This window comes from Rana temporaria, chromosome 4 (assembly GCF_905171775.1).
Source record: "Rana temporaria chromosome 4, aRanTem1.1, whole genome shotgun sequence".
NCBI classification, from domain to species: domain Eukaryota; kingdom Metazoa; phylum Chordata; class Amphibia; order Anura; family Ranidae; genus Rana; species Rana temporaria.
The window spans coordinates 20,346,107-20,360,417 of NC_053492.1; the positions used below are offsets into that span (position 1 = coordinate 20,346,107).

Below are 14,311 nucleotides of genomic sequence, written 5' to 3' on the forward strand. Positions count from 1 at the left end.
GTGGCAACAATTGATGAGCACAGTGGAGACAATGGCATGACACAGAGGCTGCTTTTGGCATGGCACAGTGGTGACAATTGATGGCACAGTGGCTGCGTTTGGCATGGCACAGTGGCGAAAATTGATGGCATGGCACAGTGGCGACAATTGATGGGCACAGTGGCTGCATTTGGCAGGGCACAGTGGCGACAATTGCTGGGCACAGTGGCGACAATTGATGGGCACAGTGGCGACAATGGCATGGCACAGTGGCAACAATGGCATGGCACAGTGGCTGCGTTTGGCATGGCACAGTGGCGACAATTGATGGGTACAGTGGCGACAATGGCATGACACAGAGGCTGCGTTTGGCATGGCACAGTGGCGACAATTGATGGCACAGTTGCTGCGTTTGGCATGGCACAGTGGCAACAATTGATGGCATGGCACAGTTGCGACAATTGATGGGCACAGTGGCTGCATTTGATGGCATGGCACAGTGGCGACAATTGATGGGCACAGTGGCTGCATTTGATGGCATGGCACAGTGGCTGCGTTTGATGGCATAGCACAGTGGCGACAATTTTATGGCACTGTGGCGACAATTTTATGGCACAGTGGCTGTGTTTGATGGGCACAGTGAGGCTGCAATTGATGTTTTTTTTCTCTTTGTTTGTTTGTGCCCCCCCAAAAAATTTGAGCACCAGCCGCCACTGGAGTAACCCATCCGATCCAGGTTGTTGTCCTTACATATGGTCTAAATAGCATCAGATAGATATTTGATCCAGGGATCCCATATTTTCTCAAAGAAGGAGATTTTATCATGCAAGCTAGCCGAGCGGCATTCGTTAGCCACCATGATTCTTGACAGTTTGGCCTTCAACATTATAAGCGGAATTGTGAAGGACCTCCAAGATCTAGTGATAGAAATTCTTGCAGCCACAAAGATAAATGCTATTAATTTCCTCTTACTTACCGGTGCCCCTCCACTGGGCGGTCCAGTAATGCCCGACGTGGAGATTTTATCAGGTTTACTTGGGTAAGAGAGTAGATGAGATTATAGGTGCGTATCCAAAACTTTTTTACTTTTGGACATGTCCACCAAATATGAAAAGATGTACCCTCCTGATCACAACCTCGAAAAATTATATTTTTTTTAACTTTAAACTTATCAAAGTAAAAAAGGTTAGTTTATTTGTTTTGATTTGTGTTTTGTCTACAGGTTGCAAAAAAAAAAATATCATCAAATCAAACAGGCCTATAGAAGAAATATAAAAAATACTCTTGTTCATAGGGAGCATACAGGTATGAACAGTGAAATGGTTACAAATTATCAGAGACCCCAATAGACCCCAAAACTAGAGACAAGTGCAAGAGATTACTTTATAGACAGTGCAGATAGCTGGAATGGATTTGTCGAAATATATATATATATATATATATATATATATATATATATATATATATATATAATATACATTTCTATTAAATAACCTAAAAACCGTGTCTGAATGTCCCAAGAGATTAAAAAAATGTAGAAACTGCTCTCTTGCCCCATGATCACATTGGTGGGTTATGACTAAGGCTGAAACGCGTCAACTGTTCAACTGTTCACATTTGCTTTTGTTCAATGTGGCTTGTCAATAAAAACAAAGATTTTTTAAAGAGCAACAACTGGAGTGCGGATAATTTTTTCCTCATTACTCTACTCGGCCAGCGACTAGGGATCGAGTACCCAGGAGCTCTGCTATTTATGTGGTGTATGGGTAGTAGCACTGACTTTTCTGTTTACACATTGGTGGCTCCAGGTGTCTATATATAGATGGGCAGCTGAATGTAACCTAGTCTAAAGGCTGGGCTGATCTGAGGTCCAAAAGCACAGGAATTGGGGTGATCTGAGGGGTAAAGGTGCAGTTATTGGGGTGATCTGAGGTGTGGAGGTGCAGGAATTGGGATGATCTGAGGGGTGAAGGTGCAGGAATTGGGGTGATCTGAGGGGTGAAGGTGCAGGAATTGGGGTGATCTGAGGTGTGAAGGTGCAGGAATTGGGGTGATCTGAGGTGTGAAGGTGCAGGAATTGGGGGTGATTTGACGTGTGAAGGTGCAGGAATTGGGGCGATCTGAGGTGTGAAGGTGCAGGAATTGGGGTGATCTGAGGTGTGAAGGTGCAGGAATTGGGGCGATCTGAGGTGTGAAGGTGCAGGAATTGGGGCTGATCTGAGGTGTGAAGGTGCAGGAATTGGGGCTGATCTGAGGTGTGAAGGTGCAGGAATTGGGGTGATCTGAGGTGTGAAGGTGCAGGAATTGGGGCTGATCTGAGGTGTGAAGGTGCAGGAATTGGGGTGATCTGAGGTGTGAAGGTGCAGGAATTGGGGTGATCTGAGGTGTGAAGGTGCAGGAATTGGGGTGATCTGAGGTGTGAAGGTGCAGGAATTGGGGCTGATCTGAGGGGTGAAGGTGCAGGAATTGGGGCTAATCTGAGGGGTGAAGGTGCAGGAATTGGGGGTGATCTGAGGTGTGAAGGTGCAGGAATTGGGGTGATCTGAGGTGTGAAGGTGCAGGAATTGGGGTGATCTGAGGGGTGAAGGTGCAGGAATTGGGGCTGATCTGAGGTGTGAAGGTGCAGGAATTGGGGTGATCTGAGGGGTGAAGGTGCAGGAATTGGGTGATCTGAGGGGTGAAGGTGCAGGAATTGGGTGATCTGAGGTGTGAAGGTGCAGGAATTGGGGCTGATCTGAGGTGTGAAGGTGCAGGAATTGGGGTGATCTGAGGGGTGAAGGTGCAGGAATTGGGGCTGATCTGAGGTGTGAAGGTGCAGGAATTGGGGCTGATCTGAGGTGTGAAGGTGCAGGAATTGGGGTGATCTGAGGTCTGAAGGTGCAGGAATTGGGTGATCTGAGGTGTGAAGGTGCAGGAATTGGGGCTGATCTGAGGTGTGAAGGTGCAGGAATTGGGGTGATCTGAGGGGTGAAGGTGCAGGAATTGGGGTGATCTGAGGGGTGAAGGTGCAGGGACTGGGACTGATCTGAGGTGTGAAGGTGCAGGAATTGGGGTGATCTGAGGGGTGAAGGTGCAGGAATTGGGGTGATCTGAGGGGTGAAGGTGCAGGAATTGGGGCTGATCTGAGGGGTGAAGGTGCAGGGACTGGGACTGATCTGAGGGGTGAAGGTGCAGGAATTGGGGTGATCTGAGGGGTGAAGGTGCAGGAATTGGGGCTGACCGGCAGTATGAAGACACAATCTAAGGTTCCCATCACACATACACATACCAGAGCCAGTTTGGACAGGAGCCAATTATCCTACCAGCATGTCTTTGGAGAGAACCCCATCCAGGGAGATCATGCAAACTCCATGCAGATAGTTTTCTGGTTGGGATTTGAACCCAGGACCCTAAGTGTGGCAAGGCAGAAATTCTAGCCACCAAGCCCCCATGCTGGCCTTTCCACAGGTGTAACTAGGTATAAACACATTGATGTGGTCCTAGAGACACCACCAGTAAAACACAACTCATTCAAGGTGATAGGGCCACCCATGCCAACCACGTGGCGTCCATGCAGTTGAAGGGCGGTGGCTTGGCCTTCTTATGGTTAAAACAGGTGGTAAGGAGATGACATATCGTCTTCCAGCCGCACAGATGGGTTTTCAGAGGGGGGACCCCCTACAAAGACCACGATAAAAAAAAAGAGCGCACCGACCTGAAACCTGTATCTTCTCCGACCGACCAGCCATAGAGGCGTCCTTAGCGGGCAGCTGGGTCTTGGAAGTCATGTCTCCCATGAGCGTGCCACTGAAGAGCTGGAACAGCAATACCCGGGAGGTGAGCAATCGGGGGGAAGTCAGCATGAGAACAGGAAACTCACAGCTTCTGTAATGACACAAGAGGGACGGGAGATGACAATTGTCACACAGGAGGGGGGGGGGGTGCTGCTTGTCTCCTTCATGAATTACCTTCTTCCCTTTAAGACAACCTAAGCTCACACATTATATCTGACCGCCAGCATTGGCTACAGCCTTACTCTGATTTCCCTGCACACTGTGAGCTTCTCACACTATTCATTAGAGACTGCTGTGAGTGAAAAGAAGCCCCCGCCTCAGTTTCCTAGGTGACGCCCAGCATCATCTAGCTAGCACTTTCCTCCCCGTCCTGTCTCTGGCCCGCCCCTTTTCATTCATTGGATTTTGCTTCTTTCAATCAATGGAGGCTCAGCATCACATATAAGCATTTCGCATGGGCATTCAACGTCCAAATACAGCCTGGCTAGGAACACTACACTCCCCCCATCAGCCACAATCTCCCTGCATTGCATAGAGCAGCACAGCAGGTCTAGTGATGACAGCATTTTGATATTTTCAGAACGCCTCCTAAGACCCAGCCCAATGTTTGCATCAGGGCTAAAAGGTAAGGAAAGGGAAAAAGAAGAAAGAAAAGAAAAAGAAGGGAGGAAAGAAAAAGAAAAGGAACCAAAGAAAAATTAAATGAAAGAAACAAAGAAAAGCAAAAGAAAAGGAAGAAAAGAAAAGTGAATGAAATAAAGGGAAGAAAAGGAAGGAAAGAAAAGAAAAAGAAAAAAGAAAAGAAACTAAAAAAAAGAAAAGAAGAGAAAAGGGAGGGAGAAAAGAAAAAGAAAAAAGAAAAGAAACTAAAAAAAAAGAAAAGAAGAGAAAAGGGAGGGAGAAAAGAAAAAGAAAAGAAATTAAAAAAAAAGAAAAGAAGAGAAAAGGGAGGGAGAAAAGAAAAAGAAAAGTAAATTAAAAAAAAGGAAGAAAAGAAAAGTGAATGAAATAAAGGGAAGAAAAGGAAGGAAAGAAAAGAAAAAGAAAAGAAGAGAAAAGGGAGGGAGAAAAGAAAAAGAAAAGTAAAAAGGAAGATAAGAAAAAGGAAGGAAAGAAAAAAAAGAAATGGAAAAAAAAGGAAGAAAGAAAAGGAAAAAAGGAAGGAAGGAAGAAAGAACAGAAAAAGAAAAGAAACAAAAACGAGAAGATAAAAAGAAAAGAAAAGGAAGGAAGGAAGAAAAAAGAAACACAAATTAAATAAAAGGAAGGAAGAAAAGAAAGGGAATGAAGGAAGAAAGAGAAAAGGGAAAAAAAGAAAAGGAAGAAAATAAACTAAAAGGATTACGGAAAAAAAGGAGAGAAAAATGAGGAAGAAAATAAAAAGCAAGGTAAATTAAAGAAAATGAATAAAAGAAAGAGTAAAGAAAAGGAAGGAAAGAAAAGAAAAAAAAGAAAGAAAAGGAAACAAAAGGAAGGAAAAACAGAAAAAGAAAAGAAAGAAAGGAGAAGATAAAAATAAAAGAAAAGGAAGGAAGTAAAAAGAAAAGAAAAAGAAACAAAAATGAAATAAAAGGAAAAAAAAAGAAAAAAAAAAGAAGAAAAAAAAAAAAGGAAGGAAGGTAGAAAGAGAAAAGGAAGAAAAAAAGGAAGAAAAGAAATATACAAGAAAGAAAGGGAGAAAATTAAAGAAAAAGAAAGGGAATAAAAAAGGAAAAAGAAAAGGAAGGAAGAAAAGAAAAAGAAAGGAAAAAAAGGGAGAAAAAAAAGAAAAAGAAGGAGGAACAGAAAAAGAAAAGAAAGGAAAGAAGAAAAGAAAAAGAGAAGGCAGGAAGAACCGAAAAAGAAAAGAAAGAAAGGGGAGGAAGAAAGAAGGAAAAAGAAAAGTAAATGAAATAAAATAGAAGGAAAGTAAAGAAAAGAAAAGGCACCAGCCTATGGTGTGAAGATGAGGAGAGGGGGAGTTGTTCTGTAATCCAGAAGCAAGCAGTCTGGGGTGACAAAGCTGCTCCTCTATACCGGTGTTTAGCTGCGATAGCTGCATTTGTTTTTATTTTTCACCTGGTGATCCTGCCAGCAACACACTTCCTGTCCTGCAGTGACAACCCTGACTGAGTGTACTGTGCTCACAGAGAAGCAGCCAAAGTCACCTGGACTACACAATACACCCCCCTCTTCTCATGTCTATAATGTATGGGGGGGGTTCTGTAGTCCAAAATAGGGCTGGTACAGCTGCTTGAGATTTCAGTGCAGCACAAGCAAAGAGCACAGGATGTTATACAGAATACTTTATTAATCAGCCCATCTGGTTTCTGGCAGGATCAACAGAGACCGTTGGCACTTATTAAGCAGATAGAATACTTTCCACGGGAGATTAAACAGAACAAAAATCGGAGGGCAGTAGAAGTGTGGAGGAAGGAAGAAGAGAGGACACTGTGTACAGGATGAAGAACGATGTGACCCAACACAGGACATTACCCAACCACATGTCATTCCATCACCCACACAACACATCTACCAACATACCCACACATACATACATAGATACATAGATAGATAGATAGATAGATAGATAGATAGATAGATAGATAGATAGATAGATAGATGATAGATAGATAGATAGATAGATAGATAGATAGATAGATAGATAGATAGATAATAGATAGATAGATAGATAGATAGATAGATAGATAGATAGATAGATAATAGATAGATAGATAGATAGATAGATAGATAGATAGATGATAGATAGATAGATAGATAGATAGATAGATAGATAGATAGATAGATAGATAGATAGATAGATAGAGATAGATAGATAGATAGATAGAGATAGATAGATGATAGATAGATAGACAGACAGACAGACAGACAGACAGACAGACAGAGATAACTAGATAGATAGATAGATAGATAGATAGATAGATAGATATGAGATAGATAGATAGATAGATAGATAGATACATAGATACATAGATAGATAAGAGATAGATAGATAGATAGATAGATAGATAGATAGATAGATAGATAGATAGGTAGGTAGATAGATAGGTAGGTAGATAGATAGATAGCTAGATAGATAGATAGATAAGATAGATAGATAGGAGATGGATAGACTGATAGATAGATAGATAGATAGATAGATAGATAGATAGATAGATAGATAGATAGATAGATAGATAGATAGATAGATAAGAGATAGATAGGAGATCGATTTAACATAGATAGATAATTATAGAGACTAATTATGGCGATAGATAGATGTGAGCTATATAAGCGATATAATCTATTGGATGGATAGGCAGGAAGCCACGTGAGGGCAAGATGGCCCCTACTCAGCTCTGTGCCCTTGGAGGTCCGTAGGGACCTCTGACATCACTTCTGGTTCTCAGGCAGATTTTATTTTATTTTTTAAAAGTCAGTGGGGCAGATCCACGTAGCGGATCGTAATTTTAGTATGGCGTAGCATATCATATTTACGCTACGCCGCCGCAACTTTGAGAGGCAAGTGCTGTATTCACAAAGCACTTGCCTCTAAAGTTACGGCGGCGTAGCGTAAATCTGCCGGCGTATGGGCGCGGAATTCAAATGATAAAGATGGGGGCGTGCTTTATGTTAATTTTACTTGACCCAACGTAAATTACGTTTTTTCTGAACGGCGCATGCGCCGTCCGTGGGGGTATCCCAGTGCGCATGCTCGAAATTAACCTGCAACAAGCCAATGCTTACGACATGAACGTCATTCTACGCAAAGCCCTATTCGCCATCGACTTACGCAAACGATGTACATTTTTCAAAATTCAACGCGGGAACGACGGCCATACTTAACATTGAGTACGCCTCATATAGCAGGGGTAACTTTACGCCAAAAAAAGTCTTACGGAAACAACGTAAAAAAATGCGCCGGCCGGACGTACGTTTGTGGATTGGCGTATCTAGCTCATTTGCATACTCGACGCGGAATTCGACGGAAACGCCACCTAGCGGCCAGAGTAAATATTCACCTAAGATCCGATGGCGTACTAAGACAGTCGGATCTAGCACAGCTTCAGGCGTATCTTGTTTTGTAGATACAAAACAAAGATACGCCGGAGCAACCTAGAAGTTACGCGGTGTATCAATAGATACGCCAGCGTAACTTCTTCGTGGATCTGCCCCATAGTCTTTTTTTTTTTTTGCTTTGAAAGGTAGAGGAAATATTTGGTGTCTTTATGACCCCAGGGGGCAGATTCATGTACCTCTGCGCATCTTTCCGCCGGGTGCAGCGTATCTAAGATACACTACACCGCCGTAACTTATTTTTTTTTTTCGAATCCTCAAAGGATTCGCGCCGTAAGTTACGGCGGCGTAGTGTATCTTTGCCGGTGTAATGGCGCCTAATTCAAATGGATGTGATGGGGGTGTGTTTTATGTACATACGGCGTGAGCCGACGTAAACAACGTTTTTTTTAACTGCGCATGCGCCGTCCGTGGGGGTATCCCAGTGCGCATGCTCAAAATTATCCCGGAACAAGCCAATGCTTCCGACGGTGACGTCATTCTACGCAAATCCCTATTCGCGAACGACTTACGCAAACGACATAAAAAATTCAAAATTGGACGCGGGAACGACGGCCATACTTAACATTGAGTACGCCTCATAACAGCAGCTTTAACTATACGCCGGAAAAAGCAGAAACGCAAACGACGTAAAAACAATGCGCCGCCCGGACGTACGTTCGTGGATCGCCGTAAATAGCTAATTTGCATACTCGACGCGGAAATCGACGGAAACGTCACCTAGCGGCCGCCGAAAAATTGCATCTAAGATCCAAAGGCGTACGAAGACGTACGCCTGTCGGATCTAGCCGAGATGCCGTCGTATCTTGTTTTGTAGATACAAAACAAAGATACGACGCGGGAAATTTTAAATTACGCTGCGTATCAATAGATACGCCGGCGTAATTATTTTGTGGATCTGCCCCATAATCTATTGGATGGATAGGCAGGAAGCCATGTGAGGGCAAGATGGCCCCTACTCAGCTCTATGCCCTTGGAGGTCCGTAGGGACCTCTGACATCACTTCTGGTTCTCAGGCAGATTTTATTTTTTAAAGTCAGTGGGCTAGATTCAGGTACAATTGCGCTTTTTTTACGGAGGCGCAGGGCAAAGTTTTTGCCCTGCGCCCCCGCAAATTTACTGCGCTGCCCTTGATTCACGGAGCAGTAGCTCCGTAAATTGCGTGGGGTGCGCCGGCAAAATGCCCGGCGTAAGCGCGCGCAATTTAAATGATCCCGTAGGGGCCGGGAATCATTTAAATTAGGTGCGTTCCCGCGCCGATCGTAGAGCGCATGCTCCGTCGGGAAACTTTCCCGACGTGCATTGCGGCAAATGACGTCGCAAGGACGTCATTTGCTTCATAGTGAACGTGAATGGCGTCCAGCGCCATTCACGAATCACTTACGCAAACTACGTAAATTTGAAATTTCGCGACGCGGGAACGACGGGTATACGTAACATTGGCTGCCCCTGCTAATAGCAGGGGCAGCCTTACGCAAAAAACGCCGTACGGAAACGACGTAAACTGCGTACGCAGGGCTCGCGTAACGTTGTGAATCGGCGTTAGTATGCAATTTGCATACTCTACGCTGAGCACAACGGGAACGCCACCTAGCGGCCATCGCAAGAATGCAGCCTAAGATATGCGGGCATAAGAGCCTTATGCCGCGCAGATCTTAGGCTGCAGTCGGCGTAACGAGGTTCCTGAATCAGGAGCATTCGTTACGTCGGGGCAAGTAAGCAATTGCGCTGTGTCACTATGGTTACGCAGGCGCAATTGCTTCTTGAATCCAGGCCAATGTCTTTTTTTTTTTTTTGGGGGGGGTTTTAAAGGTAGAGGAAATATTTGGGGTCTTTTTGACCCCAGATCTCTCCATAAAGAGGACCTGTCATATCCCTTGTAATATGAAATAAAAGTGATAAAAGGACAAATATAAAAATAAAAGGGACAGTGTAAAAAAAAAAAAAAAAGAAAGAAAAAAAGTAAAATAAATAAGAAAAAAAATTAAAGTGAGAGTGTAAAAAACAAACAAAAAAGTATAATAATTAAGAAAAAAAAATTAAGTGAGAGTAAAAAAAAAAAAAAAATAGTGACAGTGTAAAAAAATTAATAAATAAGAAAAAAAGAATCAAAGTGGAGTGTAAAAGTAGAAAATGAATAAGCAAAACATATATAAATAAAGTGACAGTGTAAAAAAAGAAAACAAATCATCTTTCTCAAAAAATTGGGGTAACTAGTGCATTGTTTCCCCCCAAAAAAATTGTGTTTGAAAGACCGCTGCGCAAATATGGCATGCCATGAAATATTGCAACAATCGCCATTTTATTCTCTAGGGTCTCTGCTAAAAAATATATATAAATATTGTTTGGGGGTTCTGAGTGATTTTCTAGCAAAAAAAATACAGATTTAACATTTGGCATGAAATTTTCTTGGGGGGGGGGGGGCTTCAGGAGGAGTGTGACTTCCTGTTCCACTTCCTACTTCCGCCCAGGGACCGCTAAGGTGACACGTCATATCGCCTTTTGGTGGCCACTCCCTGTAGACGATCACCTGGGACACGTGACCGGTCCCAGGCGATCGCCTGTCCAATCAGGTAGCGTAAAAAAAAGGCTGGAACTCCCCTTTAATATTTAATTGTTGACCATCATCTCTAATAGAGAAAGTGAATTGTTTGCGTTGTCACCACAACAGGAAGTGCTGGGAAATCTTCCACCTGTGTGTGTTGTGTTTCCATGACAGGAAGTGCTGAGAAATCTTTCATTGGGGACACGTGTGTGTGTGTGTGTGTGTTGTGTCTCTGGGACAGGAAGTGCTGGGATATCTTCCATTGGGGACACAGACAGGAAGTGCTGGGATATCTTCCATTGGGGACACAGACAGGAAGTGCTGGGAAATCTTCCATTGGGGACACAGACAGGAAGTGCTGGGATATCTTCCATTGGGGACACGTGTGTGTGTTGTGTTTCTGGGACAGGAAGTGCTGGGAAATCTTTCATTGGGGACACCTGTGTGTGTTGTGTTTCCATGACAGGAAGTGCTGGGAAATCGTCCATTGGGGACACATGTGTGTGTGTGTTGTGTCTCTGGGACAGGAAGTGCTGGGAAATTTCTATTGGGGACACAAACAGGAAGTGCTGGAATATCTTCCATTGGGGACACAGACAGGAAGTGCTGGGAAATCTTTCATTGGGGACACAGACAGGAAGTGCTGGGGAATCTTCCAGTGGGGACACCTGTGTGTGGTGTGTTTCCATGACAGGAAGTGCTGGGGAATCTTCCAGTGGGGACACCTGTGTGTGTTGTGTTTCCATGACAGGAAGTGCTGGGGAATCTTCCAGTGGGGACACCTGTGTGTGGTGTGTTTCCATGACAGGAAGTGCTGGGGAATCTTCCAGTGGGGACACCTGTGTGTGTTGTGTTTCCATGACAGGAAGTGCTGGGAAATCTTCCAGTGGGGACACCTGTGTGTGGTGTGTTTCCATGACAGGAAGTGCTGGGGAATCTTCCAGTGGGGACACCTGTGTGTGTTGTGTTTCCGTGACAGGAAGTGCTGGGAATCTTCCATTGGGGGACACCTGTGTGTGTTGTGTCCATGGGACAGGAAGTGCTGGGGAATCTTCCAGTGGGAGACACCTCTGTGTGTTGTGTTTCCGTGACAGGAAGTGCTGGGAATCTTCCATTGGGGGACGCCTGTGTGTGTTGTGTTTCCATGACAGGAAGTGCTGGGAAATCTTCCAGTGGGGACACCTGTGTGTGTGTGTTTCCATGACAGGAAGTGCTGGGGAATCTTCCAGTGGGGACACCTGTGTGTGTGTTTCCATGACAGGAAGTGCTGGGGAATCTTCCAGTGGGGGACACCTTTGTGTGTGGTGTGTTTCCATGGGACAGGAAGTGCTGGGGAATCTTCCAGTGGGGACACCTGTGTGTGTTGTGTTTCCATGACAGGGAATGAAGGGAAATCTCTCCACAGACACCCAAAAGAAAACCTGTCAGGGGCCCTAACCCTTCCCTACCCCCCATGCCCTGACCACCACACATCCAGGAACTCCCCTATCCTCCCCCATTTCCTGCTGCTGGAGAACTACAAATCCCACCACAGGCTGCAAGCAATGCTGGGACTTGTTGTCCATCACTGTTTCCCCTCCTAACAGCAGACACACACACTGCAAGCTCGGAGCAGAGAGGAGGGGGAGGGGGACGGGAGACACGGACCTGTAGAGGAGGAAGAAATATTACCTAACAACCAGCTTCCATAACCAACACAGGACTGAAGACTACAAATCCCGGCATCCTCCGGTGGGGGGAACTACAACTACGGCGGCCTGCAGGGTGCAAGAGAGAGCAACATGCGTTCCCACTGTCCATTACATTGTGTAGTATTCTTCTATGGAGGAAGAGATGTTAGAAGAATTATATGGTGTCCTTTAAAGAAGCTGAGATACTGAAAATAGTAAATGGTATCTTTATTTATCTGTAAATATTAATAATATACATTTTTACATTTCTAACTGCACATTTCTTATACAAACTGTATGTAATATACTTAAACATATATATGTATATATTATTTTTTTTTTTAATAATAATTTTAACTAGAGTAATATGGTATCTTTATTAGGTAGATAATGCAAGCACAACACTTAATCGTTATATATATATATATATATATATATATATATATATATATATATATATATATATATATATATATATGTATTTTATATATATATATATGTGTGTGTGTGTATTTTTATATATATATATATTTATGTGTGCGTATTTTATATATATATAATATATATATATATATATATATATATATATATATATATATATATATATATATATATATATATATATATATATATATATTTATTTATGTGTATATATATATATATATATATATATATATATATATATATATATATATATATTTATTTATGTGTATATATATATATATATAAACACTTTTTTAGTTATTGCAATCACAGTTCATTGTATCTTTTTAAGGGAGGCTGAGATAGATACTGTGGGCCAGATCCACAGAAGAATTACGCCGGCGTATCTATTGATACGCCAGCGTAATTTTAAATTTTGCGCGTCGTATCTTTGTTTTGTATCTACAAAACAAGATACGACGGCTTCTCGGATCGATCCGACAGCCGTACGTCTTAGTACGCCGTCGGATCGTAGATGCATTTTTTCCGCCGTCCGCTAGGTGGCGTTTCCGTCGAATTACGCGTCGAGTATGCAAATTGGCTAGTTACGGCGATCCACGAACGTACGTCCGGCCGGCGCATTTTTTTACGTCGTTTGCATTCGGCTTTTTTTTCGGCGTATAGTTAAAGCTGCTATTATGAGGCGTACTCAATGTTAAGTATGGCCGTCGTTCCCGCCGCGCATTTTGAATTTTTTACGTCATTTGCGTAAGTCGTTCGCGAATAGGGATTTGCGTAGAATGACGTCACCGTCTTAAACATTGGCTTGTTCCGGTTTCATTTCGAGCATGCGCACTGGGATAACCCCATGGACGGCGCATGCGCAGTTAAAAAAAAACGTTGTTTACGTCGGGTCACGACGTATTTACATAAAACACGCCCCATCACAGAGATTTGAATGCCGCGCCATTATGCCGCCAAAGATACACTACGCCGCCGTAACTTACGGCGCAAATTCTTTGAGGACTAAAAAAAAATAAATTTAGTTACGGCGACGTAGTGTATCTTAGATACGCTGCGCCCGGCGGAAAGATGCGCGGAGGTACGTGGATCTACCCCTGTGATTTTAAATGTATTTCTTAATTTTCTAATTTTCTTTTTTTCATCGTGTTGGCATATTATGCAGCACATTGCAGAGGAGTACAAAGCACCATTCATATCAGTCCCCATTTTCTGAAGAAGTTCACAATCTAATGTGCCAATTCGAAATACTTTATATATTCAATACACTGAATATGCATAAGCATATCATAATCCAGTATGGTGGGGTAATCAAATATAGAAAGAAATGTATATTTAAAGCGCTGTTGGTGCTTTATGAATCCTGGATGATAATACTATTAATAATAACTTTTTTTATCATTTTTAATTATTATAATTACAGTAACATTGTATCTTTGCAGGGAATCCTGAAATACTGCAAAAGTAGCATTGTATCATTAATTATCTATATACAATACAATTAAAAACTATACATTTTTTTAATTGTAATTTTCTCATACTAACTATATGTAATAAAATAAAACATACAAAATTAAATAAATAACAATGAATGAAATAAAATAAAATAAAAACTATCTAGCTGTCTATTTAATTATCATGTGTGTGTATATATATATATGTGTGTGTGTGTGTGTGTGTGTGTATGTATATATATATATATATATATATATATATATATATATATATATATATATATATATATATAATTTTTTTTTATTATTATTATTATTTAATTCATTGTTTTTTTGTATTTTTTGTATGTTTTGTTTTATTTTGATTGTAAGCTCTAATGAGCAGGGCCC

At 42.3% G+C, this 14,311-nt stretch overlaps 1 protein-coding gene across 3 annotated transcripts in view; it reads right to left on the reverse strand.

Annotated features, from left to right (window-relative positions):
* The window catches only part of MSRA (methionine sulfoxide reductase A), a 460,936-nt gene extending 448,807 nt beyond the window's left edge, over positions 1-12,129 (reverse strand). For 2 of the 3 annotated variants that reach the window (XM_040348095.1, XM_040348093.1), the window contains exons 1-2: positions 12,025-12,129; positions 3,674-3,843 (exon numbers count right to left, since the gene is read on the reverse strand). In XM_040348095.1, coding sequence (XP_040204029.1) covers positions 3,674-3,821 — 148 coding nt within the window. In that variant the 5' untranslated portion in view covers positions 3,822-3,843; positions 12,025-12,129. The remainder of the gene's footprint in view (positions 1-3,673; positions 3,844-12,024) is intronic. The other variant, XM_040348094.1, reaches the window with a different exon arrangement.
* Between the last annotated feature and the right edge of the window lie 2,182 nt (positions 12,130-14,311).